Below are 22,034 nucleotides of genomic sequence, written 5' to 3'. Positions count from 1 at the left end.
CATTACTCAATCTTCTGTCATACATGTAGCGTCTGAAGAGAGCAGCATTTCAACTGTACAATCTATGCCTCTACCATATTTGCCATGCTGCCACAAGGTAAGACCACCCCAAGCATCCATGATGCCCTCAACTTGCACGTCAGCCCAAAAGCCCTGTCACTTTGGCTTGTGGAATGCACGGTCGCTGAACAACAAAGTGGACATGTTATGTGATGTGGTGATGGAGAGAAAACTTGATATTATTGTCATCACAGAAACATGGATGTCAGGGGATCATCGAGATGACCACACCATTGCAGGAATACTAAATGCACTACCCGATTATAGGCTGCACCATGTGCCAAGACAAACCAGGAAAGGAGGTGGCCTTGGTATTTGCCTCCGTAAGTCCTTCAAAGTTGTTTTCAACAAATCCAAAGTATTCGAGTCTTTTGAAATTATGGATTTGACATTTACCTGTTCGTTAAAGTGTTCATCTGTGCGTCTGGTAGTGATTTATAGGCCGCAAATGACAGCAAACAGATGCTCCACAATTACTAACTTTTTTCATGAGTTTTCAACACTCCTTGAAGAGCTGGCTACTTACCCTGGTCACGTTATGGTGTGTGGGGATTTTAACATTCATGTTGATGACGTCACAAGTCGCAGCACTATACTTCTTGATGATCTTGCTACGTCATTCAACCTCAACCAACTTGTTGGATCTCCAACCCATGATGCAGGCCATACATTGGATCTGATCCTGATACGTGCTTTGGATGATTTTGTTGTGGATGACAGTGTCACCGTCTCTAATCCCTTGCCTTCAGATCATGCTTTGGTTGAATGTAAGCTGAACATATCCAGGCCTCCGGCAGGGGAGATTGTCATAAAGACGCGTAAGCTTCGTGACATAGATCTGGAGGCATTTCGCTGCGACATTACAAAATCTGCACTGTTTCTTGCTCCATCCTCTGATCTAGCCGAATTAGTAAAACAGTATGATGATGTCCTTAGTGATATGCTGAACAAGCATTCACCTGAGACAATACAAACAATCACTGCTCGTCCACATGCTCCTTGGTATGATGATTCTCTCCGTGCAGCAAAGAAGGAACTTCGGAGCTGGGAACGGCTAAGAAATTCTCAGAATCTCGAAGTGTACAAACAAGTTTTTCGAGATCAGCGAGCTAGATACAAGGCTTTGTTGAACAAGAGAAGACGTGAATATCACAAGAAATCCTTCGAGGATTGCAACACTCGGCAAATGTTTCAAAAGTTCAGCAAACTTTCCTCGTCATCGTCCGACAAGGTTCTTCCATCCAAGTATGGTGGTGATTTACTTCACTTGGCTAACTAGTTTGTGCAATTCTTCTCTGAGAAAATTCAAAACATAAAGAATGAATTGGCAAAAGTGTCAAACAACCAGTCATCACTTTCATTTCCTTGTACATCACCACGTCCAAATAGCATCCATGCGACAGCATACGGACCAACCTTTGCAGAATTTCAACCCGTCACCGAGACAGCGGTACTAAAGGAAACTGGTGTTGGCTTCACCATCTTCATCTTGCAACCAGGATCCAATACCCACATGGCTGTTGAAGAAATGTGTTAATGAGCTGACTCCAGTACTCACACGCATTATCAACCTTTCTCTGATGAGCGGCTGTTTTCCAGATTCCTTCAAGCATGCACAAGTTGATCCTCTTATTAAGAAACCAGGTTTAGATTCAGAAGTATTGGGAAATTACAGACCAATAGCAAAGCTTAAATTTGTTGCAAAGTTGGTAGAGCGAGCATGTGCCAATCAGATACATGCATATCTGGAATCAAATGAAATGTATGGAAGAGCACAATCAGCATACAGGAGAAATCACAGTGTTGAGACAGCTATGATACGTGTTTTTAATGACCTACTTCTTGCAGCAGACAGGGGCCAGGAGACACTGTTGGTGATGCTAGACTACTCGTCTGCATTTGACACTATTGACCATAACATCATGCTCCGCCGTCTGTCATCGACTTATGGAATTGTTGGTACTGCATTTGATTGGTTTCAGTCTTATTTTAGCAACCGAACGCAGAGTGTCTCAATCAATGGTACTGCATCTGCCCCTTATGTTCTCAAACAAGGGGTTCCTCAGGGTTCTGTCTTAGGACCACTGTGTTTCATAATGTGCACAGCTCCCTTAGAGGATGTAATTGACAAGTGTGGCATAAGTAAAATTACATATGCTGATGATACTCAGATTTATCTTTCATTGCCAAAAAGCACCAATTCTGATGTACAGTATTGTAGCAGTTGGTCAGATTGAATCATGCTTAGGTAAAATTCAAGATTGGTCTTTGCAAAATGGTTTGAAATTGAATCTTGAGAAAACTGAAGTTGTGACTCTGCACCTCAAAACAAACAAAAAGTCGCCAAACATGAATTTTTAGTTAAGACCACATTCTGAAAGAGCAGACTTTCAGCTTTAAAATGATGTATAACTCAAATCAAATAGACTCTCCTAACCTATCTAAATATTGGAAAGAAAGCACAAACTCAGGAAAAGTGTGAACTGAGAAAAGAGGCTCTGAAGTACAGTGTCTATTAAAGCGCTTAATCTTTACCAAACCGTGCTGGCTGTGTGATGAATGGGACAAAAAACAGGAAGTAGACCACCAGAGTAACAACAATAAAGGGATTATCAGATTAAACTGAAATTGAGCATGCCTCATTAACTCATTCTGTTCATGATTAATGCCAACTTTCAAAGCAGTAGCCCTATCCTTTCAAAAGTTATTAGAGTTGAAAGTGAAGAGTGTGGACAAGGTTTTTCAGAAATGAAAAAAAAATGATTCTAAAGACACACCTAGTCACACTATTCTAACAAAAATGTTCGAGATAAACTGCTAAAAAACACACTTTCCTGCCCATTTTATGATACCAAATTTTAGCATGATGTAAAAGAAGACCCGCTCTTTCAGAAAATATGAAAAAATCAAGTTCGGCTAGGTTGACCCATTTCACTTATTTTCAGTCCTCACGCAAAATCAGTGTGTGCGACTTTTTGTTCGTTTTGAGGTGCACGGTCACAGTTGTGCATGTAAGATCTCGTAACAAGTCCTCAACAACTTTGTCCGTTAATGTTTGCGATACTCCTGTGCTGCCAATTTCTAAGGCACGTGACCTTGGTGTCATTATCCAAGATGATCTTAGTATGAAAACTCACATCAATAACATATGCAAATCTGCAGCCATAGGTCTACACAGGATTGGAAAATTGAGACACGTTCTCGATAAAGCAACTACAGAAAAACTGGTTCATGCGTTTATTTTTAGTCATTTGGATAATAATAATGGTTTGCTCATTGGAGTTCCAGACTCTCACCTGAAAGGACTCCAACGGATACAAAATTCAGCCGCAAGGCTTGTAACACGCAAAAGGAAATTTGATCATATAACTCCCATTCTTCGTAGTCTTCATTGGTTGCCCATAAGAGCTCGTATCAGGTTTAAGATTTTGACCCTTGTATTCAAATGTTTTCATGGAAATGCCCCTGCATATCTCAGTGAACTCATCAAGCCATATCATCCTGGTCGTAATCTGCGCTCAAAATCAAAAAATCTCCTCTCTGAAATAAGTGTCAAATCTAAGACATATGGTGATAGGTCCTTTGGAAAAATGGCACCCTCATTATGGAATAATCTCCCTCTCAGTGTTAGATGCATTACAGATTTTGATAAATTCAAATCTGTGTTAAAAACTCACCTTTTTGATAATTGTTGATTACATGTTTGAATAGAGAAATATGTGATACATTTTGTTTCATTATTTTGTACACGCATAGAGACTATCTTATGGTATTATGCGTTTCTAAGAACTGACTATTATTATTATTATTAAGGATCCAACAGTCTTAGAAGAAACAATAAATACCGAACTTTCTTTGCTTAGTGAATGGTTTTTTCATAACCATCTACTTCTCAATGTGAATAAGTGCAATTTTATGTTAATTGGAACAAAGGCTAAGTTACGTCATTTTGAATGTGTTGACATAAACGTGAATGGCACCAAACTACGAAGAGTAACAGAATGCAAATACCTTGGGGTGACACTTGATGAAAACCTTTCTTGGAAGGCTCACATTAATCACGTCAAACATAAGAGTATAAGGGGTCTTCAACTGTTGAAACGATCTAGACGTTTTGTAGACGAAAAGTCAGCTCTTTTATTGTACAAAACGGTCATTCAACCACACTTTGATTACTGTTCCCTCACGTGGATGAATGGAAATGTGTGCGACCTGCAAAGGCTCCAGATTTTACAGAATAGAGCTTTGCGCATTGTGCTAGGAGTAGATGCTCGGTTTAGCAGGGAGACACTATATAACACCCTGAAAATTGATTGTTTAAATGAGCGCTGGAAAAAGCACGCAGTAACTCAAATATATAAAGCCGTTCATAATTTATTACCGCAGAGTTTATGTTCACGTATTACATTAAGAGAATATTTTTACGCAATAATAATAGAATTGTATTTTTACCCATACCAAGAACGAATTGTTTAAAGCGAAGTCCATTTATTATGCATCTAAATTATTTAACAGTTTACCTCAAAATATTCGAAATATTGATAGTTTAAGCTTTTTTACACAAGCAATTCAGAAAGTAAATTTCCAGATATTATGTTTTTTTTTTTTTGCCATTCAATTGTTACAAATCTTTGTGATATTTTTATTTTTATTTTTTTTTAATGACGCATATCATTTTCGTCACAGTTTGATTTTGTTGTCATCGAAATGCCTTCTCCATGTGTAAGCCATTTTATATTTGTATCTATATTTGTTCCAATTCTAGTTTTATTCACTGTATGCTATCTATGTTGTGTGTTTTGTCATTTTTTCTTTCAAATTATTATTGTGCCTGTTCCTTTGTTTTTGATTCAGTTTTGTAAATCCTTATGCACGGCCTTGCTGAAAAGCAGCTTCGAAGCTGATAGCAGGCTTTTTACCGTGTTGAAATAAATAAATCAAATCAAATCAAATACTATGATTCTTTAATGTTCACATACACGGAACCAAATACGCCTTCTAGCAATAAGTGTAGTTAGTATATTGTTTTACTGGGATAGTGGAAGATTGCTAGATTTCGATATTTGTGTTGAGGGCAACGAGTTTTCCAAACAAGAGCAAGACCACACAACAGTTTGTTTTCCTGTTTTCCTCAAAAGTTGGAGTTGCAATGGTGTCACCGGACCAGCTACCCTCCCTCACCGCCTGGAATTTTCTTCTTGTCCTTTACGTGTGCATGCGTGTTTGTACAAAAATTAATACAGTACAATTCCCCACTTCAATTCCAAAACTGTAAGGGATTTTCGTTTGTGTGTTAAGGGGAATCCCTTTATTTTCATCGTTGTACAGTAGGTGGATTTTCATTGTATCCCAACACTGGCGAAAAACACTGCAATAAACATGACCTGGTAAAAATGGATTGCATGTATTATAAAGGCAAGGTCGTACTGATGAACAGAAAAAAAAAAGAAATGCGAAGGAAAAATGCTGTCATGAGCATTCTCGAGATAAATATAATAACAATCGTATATGCTCGATGCCTGTTAAGATTAATTGGCAAAACATGTATTCATGCCGTATGTGAGACCTGTATTTTGTTACATGCAATTATTTTTCACACCTGAGAAGGGAGAAATGAAGAAAATTGATACAATAAACGGAACGCCATTAACGATGCCGCGACTTCCGTGGATGAGAGCTGTGACTAAAACTGCCTGAAATTACCCTTCATTCTATGACAAATTGTTGATGCTGATCACGTGATTATGATGACAGTTTTCATCACATTGAATCCTTGCATTGTTTAATTCCTTCCAGGAAACTATGCTCAAACATCCTATTTTTCTCTATTACTCGAATGGCTCTTATTGCCAGATGTAGAGCGCCATGTGCTTCCTGCTCGTTGCGATGCATCATGTTTAATGTGTGCTTTACGTGAATATTGTTGTTTACCCATCGAGATTGACAGGTGGCCTTTACAAAAAGTTAAGTTACTTAAAGAGTGGGCGACTTTCAGATCATAGGTTTCAAAATATATATGTGACTTTACTATCCTCACGGCCGGCGCCACGTTTGCAAAAGTGGGGGGTGCCTTTTCCGGGTTTCATGAGGTGACAAGAAAAAAAGCGCAAAAATAAGACCTTACAGCGCTCTAAGGACTCATTCTGTTTTTTTCTTTTGGTGTCACTTCCAGGGTAATAAAACAAAAAACAAAACGGAAACAAAACGCCAAAGTGGTGACACTCTATGTATTTCTGTGTACGGGTAAAAAAAAGTGGGGAGGCTCCCCCCCCCCCCCCCTCAGTTTTGCCGGCCCTGACCCTATAATCCATCGGTACTATAATTTACCTTTTATATTATGTACTACCATACGATCTCATTGAATTCTATTTTGGCATGTAAATCAATTGCTCTCATAATCAAAATATAGCTGACATTAAGGGGTTCTCTAACTGATCGGCTGATGCTTGCAAAGTTGCATATTCTACCAGAGTGTAGGTTTTCGTCAGGGTTCGGAAACAATTGCAATCAGAGCATTTATTTCTTATCGCGAAGAAATTTTGAACATGTTCAAAACTTCTGACAAAACGTACAATTTGCTACGTTCGCAAACATTCGCCGCTCACAGTTAGACATCGATACAGATTAGATAGGACTACAGATTTGTGTTCAAGCATGTTTAATTCGAGAAGTATATTATGTCTGTCGGAGGTGAATTGAGTGGGGGAAGATAGTGGGAAGGGTGATATTTCCCTACGTTTACCACACAAGGGAGGTTTTGCATTTTCAGATGTAAAAATTAACAAAGGTGGTGCACACTTTTTTTGTGGAATATTTGTCCAAGTCGACATCTTCAAAATATTGACGCTTGTATACTGTTATCAGCTGGTGCTTAGAGGAATCATCTGGTTCCATTTTTTTTTTTTTTTTAATGTTTGGGTTGAATTGATGATCTAATGCCTTCTGTGAAGTTTGGTCGTAACCTTATTCTTCATCATATATGTAGATCTAATATTCCTTCCGGATTTCAATGATATGACTGAGGTTTTTAGCCTCCTTAACAACAGAAGGGGAAAGAAATATTATTGAAGATGTCATCTGTTCTGAGACATTGTGCCATTAATTGTATTGTCTATAGGAGGTAGCCTCTGGCAATGCACAGAAGAGCAGTTTTAAGAAATAATATGTACTTATAATCTGAGAATTGCAAGACCATCATGTTGTTTTTACTTTCCCATCACAGTTACTCTGTCTGTAACAGTGCACACACACACGCACACACACATGACCAACTGTGAAACATGGAGTAGGAAAACACGTTACTATAAATGATGTAAATTATTACTGAGTATACCCTGAAGAATTCTTGCAACTCTAATCTTACTCTTTTTGACCGTAGAGGGTGTGTGTTTTGCACATTACCGCATTGTACTGATACGAGGCGAAGCCTTTCAGCATATTGATATTGTACCAACCCTGTTCTCTATGGAAAAATATCAATACGGAGTGTATTTCCATCGATATCAGTGATAACAAAGAGTAAAGAGGCGCACGCAGAACACATAAGACGGGCGTGGTACACCATGGAGCTCAACGGGAGTCATTTTAGGGAGCAAACAACGCGATTATCGAGGGTAACTAGCTTCGAGAATCAGTACTGTGAAACGCTGGTTTTGATTGGACAGTTGCACTGCCAAACAGTGAGATATACGTATCGAGGACAGAGAGATACGTATCACAAAGGAAAGTGTATACGTATCTCGTATAATTCAATACGTATGGTGAATATAAGATACGTATCATCAAGAAGAGAGTATACGTATCCCAAATAGTGTGATACGTATCGAGAATAATTTTATGCCCCAGTCACACAGTGCTTTACGATGGATTACGTCCGCCGTGGATAGATACGGATGAGTGGACGCAGGGGGACGCAGCATGGACGCAGGCATCCGCAGGGACGTATGTAGACGTAACTGTCCGTAGCTCAATGAAACGCAAAATGACGGCGCCAAGCCTGCGAAATTTTGAAATTTTCCAAATTTCGCAGAGGGTCTCCACTGATGCAAACTTACGCAAGTAACCGTAACCAAACGTAACTATCCGTAACTGAACGTAACTACCCCTAGCTTGGACGCAGACCATCCGCAAACATTTTTACCTCCCGTCCGTTTGCGTTCGTTTACGTCCACCGTAAGTATCCGAAATTAACCGCAAGTTAACGTATCACAACACTTTCTCCGCTTACGGGTATTTGCAGACAGTTACGGATGCTGCGGACGATTGCGGCCTTCGACGTTTTCCGTTTTCCACTCGCATGGGAACACAGAGACTCGTTGGAAGTCACACAACTCGTGTTGCCAAGCTGCAGCGCATTTACCTGAAGGAATGCTACAACACAGTTGGAGCGGTGGAGATGCAGAACTGTGCATGGTCAAATTATGAAATTTCTCCCACAAATAGTCATTTTAGGTGGCACCCATATACTGATGACATCGGTTGACCCTTGGTGCTGAACTTTTTTTCTTGCACTCTTTGAATGTATATTTTTTCGAAAAAAAAAGAAGCAATATATTGGGTAGGGGATGGGGTGACAGCATTTTATTCACTTTTCTGGCAGGGGAAGGTGTGGGACAGCGATAAACTATAGAATTAGAACGAATTTAGTATTTCTCTATAGTCTTACCCACTTTACGCTCTACGGGATGTGTATTACATTTTTTTTATATTGTACGTGGGTGTGGGAGGGCTGCTTGAAAGTCCTAATGTCTTTTTTTCTGTAAATTTTTATTTTAATAAGCATTGCTTTATTACAAAAATATCCTTAACATAACCCAAAGTCATGACTATCGCTGCACAACGACAGCGTTACCACAGTTTGTCTATTCCATGACTGTAAGTAATATTTTCTTACTCTATTGTTTAACTCATCGATCTGTAATGTATTCCATTTGTGGTATAATTATATTATGTATTCTTTACATTTATGACGGTTATTCATATTTGAGTTGCAGAAATAAAATTCAAACTTCAAGTTCAAAATTTCATATATCTTCTATTACTGTAAGGCTAGGTTTTCACAACTTGTACGTAATTCAATTTCAGTTTTCCCCAGTGTACAATGTAAGACAGTCCAATATGTGATAACCTTGCTGTCATAATACACTGACTTAGCAGGGATCGTCACAGAAAACCATAATGTCCATAATTATTTATAACAATCTGTAAGTATCCGCAACTATCCGAAAATATCCGCAACTCTCCGCAAGTGTTCAGAACTATTATGTGCCAATTCGTAAGAATATCCGAAAGTGGACGCAGGCATTCGCATCTGGTCGTATTTGTCCGTACCGCCCGCATTTTTTTCCCCCGTATGTTTTGTACAAAATTTCTGGTGACGGCAAAGGATCCGCGGGAGTCCGCAGAAAAAATGACTTTTTTGGACGTAACGCCGGACGCAGAGCATTATGTGACTGGGGCCTAGATAGGTGTGGAGAATATGAGATACGTATTACGAGCATAGAACAATACTTATCTCATTATTCTCGATACGTATCAGATGATAAAGGGATACATAAATTATGTTCTGTGAGGCATCTGATTGGTCAGATTGGGATGCGTATCTCTTGCATTTGGGATACGCATCTGTCATTCCGCGAAGTTCATTCAACTCTCCACCACACTCAGAGGGAATTAACCAATCAGGTACGCGTATTCGCGGCAAACTGAAATCTCGTCAAAAATTTACTGTACAACGCAATGATTTATCCGACAACCTGACCCGTTCATTGAATCAGTCCACGTGAAATTATTATATTTTCATGGAATGATATTTCCTCTTTCATTTCATACCTCTTCCATTTTGGTCCACGTTTATTTCATTGGTCTAGTGTACCCCTCCAAAAAAAAGTGAAAAATATGCAAATTCTATGTTTTATAATTCCCTTGTTCAGTATATTTTATATGTCATAACCTTTCAAGTGGTCAAATTTCATCAAAGTACAGCTCTTCAGCTTTTTATCGATGTATAAATCATGTAGATTGCTAATGTCGTTTAGATTTACAGACACTCTAAAAATGTGGTCTCCCAGCTCATTACGTATTCATGTACGCGAGGTCCATGCCGCAGCCCCTAAATGCGAAGGCATTTCAGGGAGTTGCGGTCTAACTGTATCGTTTGGGGATAAGTATCGATTGTGCTACTTTTGAACACGATGGTCCGCCATTCAACTACTGTGAAATGTGAAGGTTTGCACCTAGTCACAATGGCTTGTGTTGATTTCGACTTTGCTATGTGATACTGTACATGTATCTTCGCGATTTGACTTCTTTCTCTTTCACTTCGCATCGGTATATCAGCGACATGAAGTCCTCTCTGCGGTCTAACAATTGTTGGAGGGGCATGGCAACGGCAGTGATCGCAACAGCGGCAACTCTTGGATGGTTTTGCATTTCGTTTTACGGAAACTCTGGTGAGTGTAGTCGATAGTGGGCAAAACTGTGCCATGTTGTGTATTAACAGTTGTGCCGTATGCAAGAGAAGAATGATGATGGTACCCAGCCTACGAAAGCATAGTACAGTAAACCTCGCATGAGTCGAAGCTCTCGGGACTGACAAAAATGCGTCGACTTAAGTGAAATTCGACTCTCGCGAGAGTCGATTTTTTTTCGACTCACAGTTATGTACATGTATTATATTACATTTGCATGCATGTGTGTGTGTGTGCGTGCGTGCGGGTGTGTGTTTGCATTCAAATTTGTCTGTTCTTGAAGATAATGTTCTTATTTTGTTCTAAATTGAACATGGAATTTGTATCAATACTAGTAGTTAAACGTAGTTCTGAGAATGTCTGCGCTAATGTGGCAATGTGCATGTGCTATGTCTATGGTGTAACATAGGTAGCCATCTCTGTCAACCTACCCTGAGACAAACACTCTCCCAGGCCCATCCCACTTCCATTGAACAAAACTATACAGCCAGCCGGGCACGCACAAACAAGCTCCGCCCACTTGGCCTGTCACTAAAATATTAAAGCAACGATTGGTTGACCAAGGAGTTCTGGCTTGACATGGATAAAGTATGGATGTGCTGTGTGTATGGATAAAGTATATGGATCGATGTGCTGTGTGTATACATGTATACATGTATTCGACATGCGTGCAGAGCGGTACGTTGAGTGTGCATGCTTACCTGCAGCAGGCCAGGGACGGGGTTCTGCGACATGCCGATTTTTTGTTCTCCTCTAAATGTAATGAGAATGTCAGACAAATCTTCTTCGGCTCAAGTGATGTAAACTACGTGTATTTTGTACAAAAGGGACTGAATGTTTTACTTCGACACAGCCGAAATTCGACTCTCGTACTTCGGCTTATCCAAATATTTCTTGGAGAAAATACATAGGGAAAAATCGGGACTTTTTATTTTGCTTCGAGTTAAGTGATTTTCGACTCACTCGACGTCGACTTATCCGAGGTTTACTGTATTGCTTTTATCACTCCGCAGATATTATCAAAGCCCATGTAAAAGGGCCTACCGTGCTCTTCAATTCACTTCGGACTTTTGTAGAAGTGAAATGTGTACTAGTTGAACTAGACCTATTGGTAGCAATAATAATCGTGATTATTGTTGAACTAGTGATAACAATGCCGAAAATGTGGAAAAATAATAAAAATTACTATAAATTACATCATACTTGATATTCTTTTGTTTATTCACTATTATCGTTGTTATTATCATTATCATCGTCATCATTATCATCATTATGTATGATTGTGAGTATAGTAAAGTAGCAAAGTAATAGTAGTAGTAATAGTACTCAGGAGTATAGTAGTATGGTTGTAGTAGTAGTAGTAGTAGCAGAAGTAGTAGAAGTAGTAGAAGTAGTAGTAGTAATAGTAGTAGTAATCGCAGACGATTGTGTAGTTTACCGTCCCATTAAGACACATAAAGATTGTGTCATACTTCAACAAGATCTACGTACCTTAGAGGCTTGGGGAAAAAGATGGCAAATGAAATACAAGCTGGACAAATGCAACGTTATGCGCTTCACAAGGAAGTCTCGACCCATTCATCACACGTACACCTTAGCCGGTCACCAGATAGAAACAGTGTCCAGTCACAAATACCTAGGAGTTGTCTTATCAGACAATTTAAAATGGAATAGACATATTGATATAACTACAGCCAGAGCAAGCAGCATGATTGGCTTTCTCCGTCGTAATCTACATAATGCACCGAGAAATGTTAAATTACAAGCATACAAGAGCCTAGTGCGTCCCCACTTGGAGTATTGCTGTACAGTATGGGACCCCTTCACTCAACGTAACATCTCCAAGATTCAAGCAGTACAAAATAGAGCAGCCAGATTCATCTGTAATGATTACAAGTGGCAATCTTCCGTCTCCGGAATGATAAAGGATCTCAAACTTCATCCACTCCCAGAACGACGCAAGCTTTTAAGGCTATCAACATTTCATAAAATAAAGCACGGTAATATTGATCTAAATCTCGAGGATTATATCAGTCCTCAGGCCCGTAGCCAGGATTTTTCAAGGGGGGGTGCGGTCACTAAAAAAACGGACCTTCGGTACCAATACCAATGATGACACACACACACACACACACACACACACACAATTATATATATATATATATATATATATATATATATATATATATATATACATATATATATTCTTTGGACGACCGAACTACAAAAGTTGTATAAGAATTTGCGCGCGAAGCGCGCCGCAAATTGTGAATTTTGACTGTTTTAATGACGTTTTAAAGTCTCGAGGAAATTTGTATTTTTGTCTGTTGCATGCAATCGCGTTGCGGTATTTCATCTAGGAAATAGTAAAAACTCATTTTGCCAGGAAGTTGCAAAGTTTAATTGTGTTCGAGACTCTGCGCGCGTAGCGCGCCGCAAAATTGAGAATAGTGATTTTCCTGGTGTTGTTTTAACTTTTATTTTTCTATTGTATACCCGCGTTAGCAGGCCTGAAGCCAGGATTTTTAAAGGAAGGGGGGATTGCGTTAATTAACAAAACGGTCCTTTGATACTGTCCCGGGAGGGGTAGCGACAATTAAAAGGTGGACACCATGCTCATACATGGACTTTCAAAATGGCCCCTGTAAACGAGTAATGATCATATGATTTTTTTGGGCCTTAAAAACAAGTATTCCTTAAATGTTTCCTGCACCCTAAAGAAGTACTTCATCATGATTGAACAATATACCATTTTCCCAAATTTCGGCCTTTTTGATACCCTTTGATTATATACGCTCGTACATCACACTTTTCATCTAATCCGTGAGAAAAAACGACCCCTATTACGCGTTTTCTTTAGCGAGTATGGTCACGGTGTCCACCTTTCAGTTGGAGTTTTCCATCCCATTGGATGCTGTTTGGAAGATGAAACATTCACTTTACTATACAGTATATCAGCCGTTGGTATGCGAGTTTGTCAAAAACGAAAATAAATAAGAAAATTTTTAAAACAAAATGAATTGTAAATGTGAACCATTTATATTTTGCCTCCTTGTGGTAGGATATTTCCAGCATTTCCGAACTTTCAAATTATCATTTTAGATTTAATAATATTAAAGGTAGTAGATCCGATTCGCAAACATCTCCAATATCAGTCAAATGTCATATTAACCATCATGCTAAGAAGGTTTTCTTTGTGAAATTTGGAGGTCAGTGAAATTCAAAAATTAAACATCCGTTAGCCATTGGAAGAAGTTGAGTGCAAAGTCAGACCTCAGGCTTAGTGCTCAGATGTTTTCCTATTTGATTTGATCTGTCTTACTGTGCACACTAAGATACATACTGGAATGGTTATTTCTTATTTATTAAATTATAGTAGCATATTTGGTTACTAGCTGTCTCTAGGCATTTTCGAATTTGGGTTGCAAAGAGATCCACTATACCTTTAAGTTAGAAGAGAGATAAGTAAATAATGATAAAATAAACAAACAAAAAAGAATGAGTTTCTTCTGTAATACTATCTGACAAACTTTTTACTTTACCATTTTACTTCATAGCTCAGCACTTTCCATTCTCTCTCATACCCTCTTACCCATTACATTTAAATGAAATACAACTAAAATGAGTTTGCGTGCCTGCATAATACTCTTTGGAAATTATAAGTGAAAATGTTCTTAGGTTTTGGCTCACTTTAAAATGAGAACCAATAGAACTGTCACAACATGAGAAAATGTATAAGTAATAATCAACACTACATTTCCGAATTTGGCCTGCAAAGAAATCCGCTACCTGTAAGTTAGAAAATAGATTAGTAAATAATGATAAAATAAACAACAAAAAAGAATGAGTTTCTACCGCCGTATCCAGAACAGAGCCTGAAACGGTGCAGGCTCAAGAAATCGTTTGTACTATAATACGTCTTGAAGTACTGTGTGATACTGTTGACTCAGACTTCTACAAAGCTGTAGGTGAGAATTGTAATCCAATCCGACTCATTACCTGAGATATTTATGAAAATATATCAATAAAGAATGTAAATCAAATAACGATGCGTCACAATGCAGTCTAACGCTCTCACAATGCTATCATACATAGGGTTTTTCACTGACTGTTTTTACTCCGGAGCTCTTGCAATATTCAGGCTTTTCCTACTATATCTTTGTGAGACGTAGATATAAAATGTCTCAGGTTTTCGATTATAGTAATTTCGAGGAAATTTCTTTAATTTTTATCATATATGTAAACTTGAGGCTATTAGATTTTCATCAACTTACCTCTGTTCCTGTGAAAAAATGCAAGTGTCAACCTCAATGTCATCCACGAATCGCACGTGCTCGGGCGGCCAGTGGAAAAAAAACACCGGTCACACGCGCCAAGGGCCATGGCATGCAGTGCCAATATAATAATAGCTCGCACAAATTGATACATTTGTGTTTGTGTGCATGGGGACGATCCGATGGTTCATACAACAAAAGGGTTTCGTACAATTATTTTTAACATTGTTAAACGTACTCTTCCACATTTACGTAGCGTATAATGTGTCTTTATATTTATTTGGATTGTTATCTTGAGAATTGCTAAAAACCGTTATTATGAAAAAGTGGACCTTTCAGAATTTGGGGGGGGGGGGGGGTTGCGTACGCACCCGACGCACCCCCCCCCCCCCCCCCCCCCCCCCCTGGCTACGGGCCTGGTCCTGCTCAAGCACCGAGAGGTATGACAACCCGAAGTTATCATCCGGATAATTACTCTACTTTATACGGTTCCTCAACTGCTCTCGCCAACTCCTTCTTCCATAGAACAGCGAAGGATTGGAATAATCTGCCGAGTAACATAAAGCAGATTCATAAATTTGACACATTCAAAAAAAGCGCTCCAGCGTCACCTCCGTTGTGATTAGCTGCACATCACACCACAGTGCTGAGTGATACTCTATCCAGAGTTTTTCAGCGTATTCATCCAGATCCAGATCCAGTAGTAGAAGTAGAAGTAGTAGTAGTAATAGTAGAAGCAGTAGTAGAAGTAGTAGTAGTAATAGTAGTAGTAGTAGTAGTAGCAGCAGTAGTAGTAGTAGTTGTTGTTGTGACCTGGTGGTGGTATAGTAGTAGTAGTGAAAGGGTCGTGTAGTCATTATGGAATGTTGAGACTAGTGGGACTGTTTGCAAAGCTTTAGCGTATGAGGTCAGTGAAGTCCAGTTTTGGAGGCAAGAAGAGTGAAAAGGTAGCTATGCTATACACTTATAACATGCGTCTTTTATTCAGTTAAGGAATCTGTTTGCTTGGTTCGCTAGAATCAGGGATCGGGTTGAGCCATCTATCAGCCCTGTTAAAAATAAAGCTGCTTAGAGAATGTAAAAGCAATATGATAGTGCTGTACTCAGGGAGCTAGAGAAGAAAGTTGTTTAAAAGAAAGTGGAGAAAAGAACCACCCATCCGTATCTTCTGTATCCTTGTCTGTGACGGGATCGATGCGGGGTGGCAAAGGACTTCATTTGGTTTCTCATAGGACAATATCTTTTCAGCTAGCTATAGCCGCCACATATAATAAGATACTTACGTAATACTCGGAGTACTTACCCTCATATTAGGCTGCGTTAACATAGACTTGGTATACGGTATTCGCTATTCGATATTCGCTATGCACAGTCAAGTCGACCCAGTACAACATCACCCGCACCATCAACTCCCTACCCCATGCAGTGAAGATTTCTTCCTCCTACACAATCATCCCAGCAATCTTATTAACAATTTCTAAACTGCATCAGAATGTCAGTCTACATGCTTATTTTTGCTAAAGGGCAAATCCAGACCAAAATTTGCACCATTTCATAAACGAAAGATGGTATACGCTGCTCGAAAATCGAACAAGCGCGATTCTCACTATGCTATATTATTCTATGCTATTCGGCATTTTCGAATAGTGCCCTCTTATGTGATCCGGTGTTAGGAAATCCTATCGTTCGATTCAAGCTATTTGCGTGCCCTCAAAGACGCGCACCGTATACCCGAATAGTATACTTCTGTGTGAACGCAGCCTAATAGTGTATCCAATCAGGACTTACATACCTTAAACGCACAAAGAATCTACAGGGATAATTAGTATACTTTTTCCCCATTCAAAGACTCTCAAGGTATTGTGAACAGCAGCAAACGACTCGCCCCACAACATTCGTCCTGCCAATGCACGGCCCACGAGGTAAACTCGACACCGAGGTACATCAGTCAGAATTCTGCATGGAACGATTCTTCCGGCACTGAGGCTATTTTGCAGAGGCCATGCGACTCCCGTTACGGTGTACCAGTTCTACAGGACGTAGGTTAATTCCTTTGCTTGGATTGATGTCATTTTAGATTAGTCATAAACTGGAATTGATCACAATTTTGAGCCTATAAAGAAGATTATGATCATTGCTTCTGCTTGAAATGGCCTATAGAGTTTGGGGAGGAATGAATCTCAAATATTTTGAAAATCTACACCTGTTAATGTTATGACTGGCAGTAATAAATTAACAAATTGAAAGCAAAACAATAAATTATGAAACTGAGAGACTCACTATGCTGACCATAATTATTTCCCCACAGGTGTGTCGTAATGACATTTTATATTGCGGTATGATTATTCAAAGCTTAATAAACCAAAGCGATATTCATATTAGATACTATTTATGAATGCAAAAACTCTTTCGTGGAAAAGTTGGAATACCCTTTCCCTATCCTACCCCTCCTCGGCCGGCCTCCCCATCGTTCCTGCTTGGTCGCTATATTATACGGTACGCTCTATCGCTTGCGCATTTCCTCCTAAAGACTGACCTGCAAAATTTGCCATTTGCAGATGAAACAAAAACCCAACAGTAATGTTTTAGAATAGTTCTAAAATGTGAGTTAGAGATAGAAACAACCACTGTAAGAATTTGAATAAGTAAAATCGTTGTTAAGTAAATGAACTGTTAAATATACAAAATGTGAAAAGTAGTTATAATAGAAATGTTCCAAGACTAAACCATCTACAGTTACGGTTTATTGAGAAAAATACAGATATCTCCTTATAATTATAGGCTTTATCGGGAAAATTTTATGTTATAGGATATTTTGTGGTACAACAGACCTACACATAATTATATTATGAAAATTTTTGAAGTCACTGTTCCCGAAGGTAAATCGGATCTTTGATATTCTTGCCACCCCTATGTTCTTTCTTGACAAAGTTTGTCAACCCATATACTTTCCGGGTTTTCCCAGTGGCGCAAGAGCGCTAATTAAACATGCTATACAAACACACAATGTTTCTGCTGTGAGAGGTCTAAATAGAGGATGTAGGGGTATTCCCACGTTAACACGGACAGAGTGAAATAGATCCCCTGGATATAAAATTCCCGGTTACAGCTCGTTATTCCGAAGGTTCGTTATTCCGAAGGCTCTTTATTCCTAAGATTCGTTATTCCGAAGGTTCATTTTTCCGAATTTCATTTTTGGATTAACCAATCTTCGGAATAACGAACCTTCGGAATAACGCCACAGTTTTTCGGATTAACGAACCCCTTTTTCATGTTCGGATTAACGAACCTGTAGGTATAGGGAATTTGCGTGTTTCGGATTAACGACCCTTCGGAATAACGAACCTTCGGAATAGCGAACCTTCGGAATAATGATCAGCACCCAAATTCCCAGCCCAGCGAGGGGTAAGCTTAGGATAACTACTTATATTAGTAACAAGCGCAAACAAACGAAACTGACCAAAAATGAATATAATTCATTACTGGAAGAATGAGCAAAGAAAAAGGGATTCCATTGGGCTCGTTTTCTTTGCTCAATTTCCACTAATACTAATATTAGTCGTACATGACTCCTAATTGTGTTTAACTGAGATTCTATAAAGCACACATCGTCTATTCTGTTTTGACTCCGTGTTTCTATTAAATAAAATTATGCTTGTTCCCTGCTCGGCGAGCTCACTCTCTGTGAAGATACTTAGTAAGGGATTAGGTTCGGAATATGTGAGGTAACTAGGTTTTGAACATTGGCAATGAAAATATTAGCGATCCTCATTAGGATTGAGGAAATATAGTGCATGACTTCGAGTCGATGATGGTATGAAGTCAGATGAAATGTGAAGCCCATAAAAGTTTGAATTTAATGTTTTTTGTCTGGTCCTCGCGCTTATTAAGAAGCGAAACATGATCTGAATCAAAGCTGCTTTACTGATTGTCAACAGAATGCCACTATACCGTTCTGAGAATTAACCCTTCCTGCGCCAATGAGTAAATTTCACACACAAACCTATGGACGATAAATCAAAGTGGCAAGCATGAGAGGGTGAATGGATTAGCCTATCTGTGTCTGGTTCGGGAGTGAGACCTTTGTCCATTGTCTCGCACTATGAACATGAAAAGAGGTCAGAAATGTACGGCTATAGACAGGGTATACGGACGTCATTGAGCATGCCGTTGCATATGGATATCGTAATACATAATCTTGTTTGTTGTTTGTTTTTATTTCCGTCTTCATATAAAAATACACACGTTACAAGTTGCATATACATTGCATATACGTACAGAAGAAACGGGGGATTGCCTGTTCAGTCATATTTTCAAAATATGTCTGTTCTTCCACAGGGTCCCGAATTTACAATGCAATACAAGAATAATACACTGTATATATATACAAAACACAAAAAAATAATGAAACTCATATATCGAATTGGTATCGTGAAAGCCAACAATAATCAGAGAAAGGTAGAGAAAAGCAGAGCAAGGAAAAGAAAAGAAGAGGAGGAGAACAAACTTACAAAAGAAAAGGCAAGTGTGTACATCCCTCCCCCCCCCCCCCCCCAGAAATGGCTGTTACATTTACAGTGTCAAACGCTTTCCTCTTCAGCGTGCGCAGGAGTTTTTTTACGTCATTGACGATAGCGAGAATTTCTGTTGTTTCCACCTATTACTCTTTGAGGTTTGCGTTTTGTATTACTATTTGAATCATTATGCATTTCTCATCATAGAAAGGTAATTATTGCTTCATCAAGCATTTTGGGCACTTCCAGTCGAAAAACTGTTCTGATAAATCGCTGTAGACATTTAAAGAGATGCTTGCACATGAATGCACCCATCATTCACAATGTGTACATAGAAAAGACCATTTTGATTATTTTGCCACATTTAGAGCACAAAGTACATGGATATTTCTTGCCCATTAGCTACAGATAAAAAGAAAAGGTAGAAAAGAAAAACACACTCAGCAAGTATGTTGTACAATACTGAACAGGGGTTACCAAAAAGTCATAAACAGTGAAATACGACTGAAAATACAGCAATGTTTAGCTGCATCGAATTTAAGACCGTGGTATTATGATGCACTCATTTAGCTAAGAAACTGGTGCATTTCATACTATTTAATTGATAAAATCCATCCTTAAATATTATTTATCTGATTATATTTGCTTATATAATTGGAAAAAAAGGTTTCCTATAAATATCAAAATTTGTATCACGCATGATAATTGAATGACAGTTAAAATTTCCCATGAATGTTAGCAAATCTTCGTAGGGGCTACGTACCTAAGACTGCACGTCCAGAATTAGGCGGCCTGTACCAATTCAAAAAAAGAGAATGGGTTGAGAATGTCTAAATTCGATAGATATTAAGATAGCTTCCAACTCAAGTAAAGACCGGTGTTCCAGGACTTTGTAACAAATACTATTCCGAATATAAATGGCTACACCTCCACCATTTTGGTTTCGATCTTTTCTTATAATCAAGTAACCAGGGATTTGTATTTCACTGTTTTGAATCCCTTCATCCAACCTGGTTTCATTGAGAGCGCAAACATAAACATCATTTTGCAGGATGATAGATTTCAACTCATCAAAATTTTTCATTATACTAACAACATTCAGTTGTATACATTTCAAACCTTTCCCACACAATGACTTGAATTGTTCGCTTCCTGTTGTCTCACGCGAGTCGCAGTTCCCATACGATTCAATGGAGTTCTTTGTCTGCTTTTCCGTTGTTAGCTCTTTTTTCTTGGCTATAATTCAGCTTAAAAGAGTTGAAAGTGTCTAAGCTTTACTGATTTGCAGTCACTAGAGTCATGGTTCACTACTGCAAGGCTTCAATGTGCTGGTCACATGATGGAAAGCGAAGAAATCTTCAACAAAAAAATACCTCTTTATAAAGACTGAGTGTGATGTAAGTGCATGTGCAGCCAAAACTGGGGCAAGTTTGTCCGATGAGCTATCCCATAATACATCTTAAACGCTGCTCTGCGCACGGCACCTACGCGATTGGCGATACCCTCAATTGTTGGAATGGAGAATGGGGGGAAAAAAGAAACATTTTCACAATTTTAAACAAAATGTTGACCCGAGATCTCTCATGAGCTTGCGGGTGTAGTCTGAGAGGCATTGCGGGTAAAAATCCCGGATTATGATTTTCAGAAATTTGAATAACATAATATTTGCTGCTCCATTTTGCGCAAAATTTTTTTTTTACCCGAGCCACCAGATAACAAGTCAGCAAAGGAAGGAGAGATAAAAGGGGAAGGGAGGCAAAAATAATGAGATAAGGGAATAGATAGAAAGGTTTAGGGGAATGGAACTGTAAAAATTTAGATGTATCTCACCTGTAAAGTCCTATAAATAGCAAAGATATAGACGAAATAAATCAAATAACATTCAGTTTAAATCATGATTTGGCAATCCGAGCCTAGTCGTGAACGCTTCGTGTGTAGGCCCTACTTGCAGTATTGGTCATGATTAAACTTCAATCCTTTTCTAGACAGTTATATACTTACCTAGATATCTGAACGTATAATACGCAAAATATTTCATGATTAACACTTATTGGACTAAGCAAAGATACAAAGTCTGTACACCTTGACTGATGGAACCTACAATCCCCAATAGAAGACAAGAGCCAAATAGAGGCTCGCCTCAGGCCTTGTTCGTGACGTCATCTCCTATCCTTTCTGACTCAAGACGAGAAGCTCTAGAAGCTTGACCGCGCAGGCAAGACGTGACCTAGTCCGCCGGCATTTAATATTCATTGTCTATGAGTATTATAGTCCTATAGTCCTAACGTATAATTATTACTTATGGCATGATTGAGTTCTGCACTGTAATAGGCCCTTATCATTTGCAATTCAACGCTCAAATTCCACCATACCTAATTATGCCGACTTCTTCTTCCTACCACTCGTTGGTGCATTGTGGACGCGATCGTATTGTGTTCCACCCGATCTCTTCTCTCATCAGCTCCATCCTGCTATGCGACTCATATCTCGAAAAAACAGCTTACACACGCCTCGTAGAAGGTGAACGAAAGATTGAACCTGCTTACCATTTCATTTCAGACAGCTCAGTTTATCAAGAATTTGCTCCTACGAAAAACACACACACACTTTAACCCATGTGAGTAAAAAACAAAGGTAAAAGTAAAGAGTTATGTGCCTATCATAAGCAATTTTAGTATTCATTGCCACGAATGTTATGTGACCAAATAATTGCAGGG

General features: G+C 38.9%; 1 protein-coding gene across 1 annotated transcript in view; it reads left to right on the top strand.

The window, feature by feature from the left end:
- The window catches only part of LOC139719752 (uronyl 2-sulfotransferase-like), a 45,522-nt gene that overhangs the window by 14,149 nt on the left and 9,339 nt on the right, over nucleotides 1-22,034 (top strand). Inside the window, exon 4 of the mRNA XM_071631141.1 lies at nucleotides 16,661-16,842. Within this exon, the coding sequence (XP_071487242.1) occupies nucleotides 16,661-16,842 (182 nt within the window). The remainder of the gene's footprint in view (nucleotides 1-16,660; nucleotides 16,843-22,034) is intronic.

The sequence above is a fragment of the Diadema antillarum genome, unplaced genomic scaffold, assembly GCF_040938485.1.
Source record: "Diadema antillarum isolate AM-2024a unplaced genomic scaffold, OU_Dant_1.0 scf00000114, whole genome shotgun sequence".
Taxonomy (NCBI): Eukaryota; Metazoa; Echinodermata; class Echinoidea; order Diadematoida; family Diadematidae; genus Diadema; species Diadema antillarum.
Note: the sequence above shows the minus strand (reverse complement) of the source record. Positions and strands in the feature narration are given on the sequence as shown.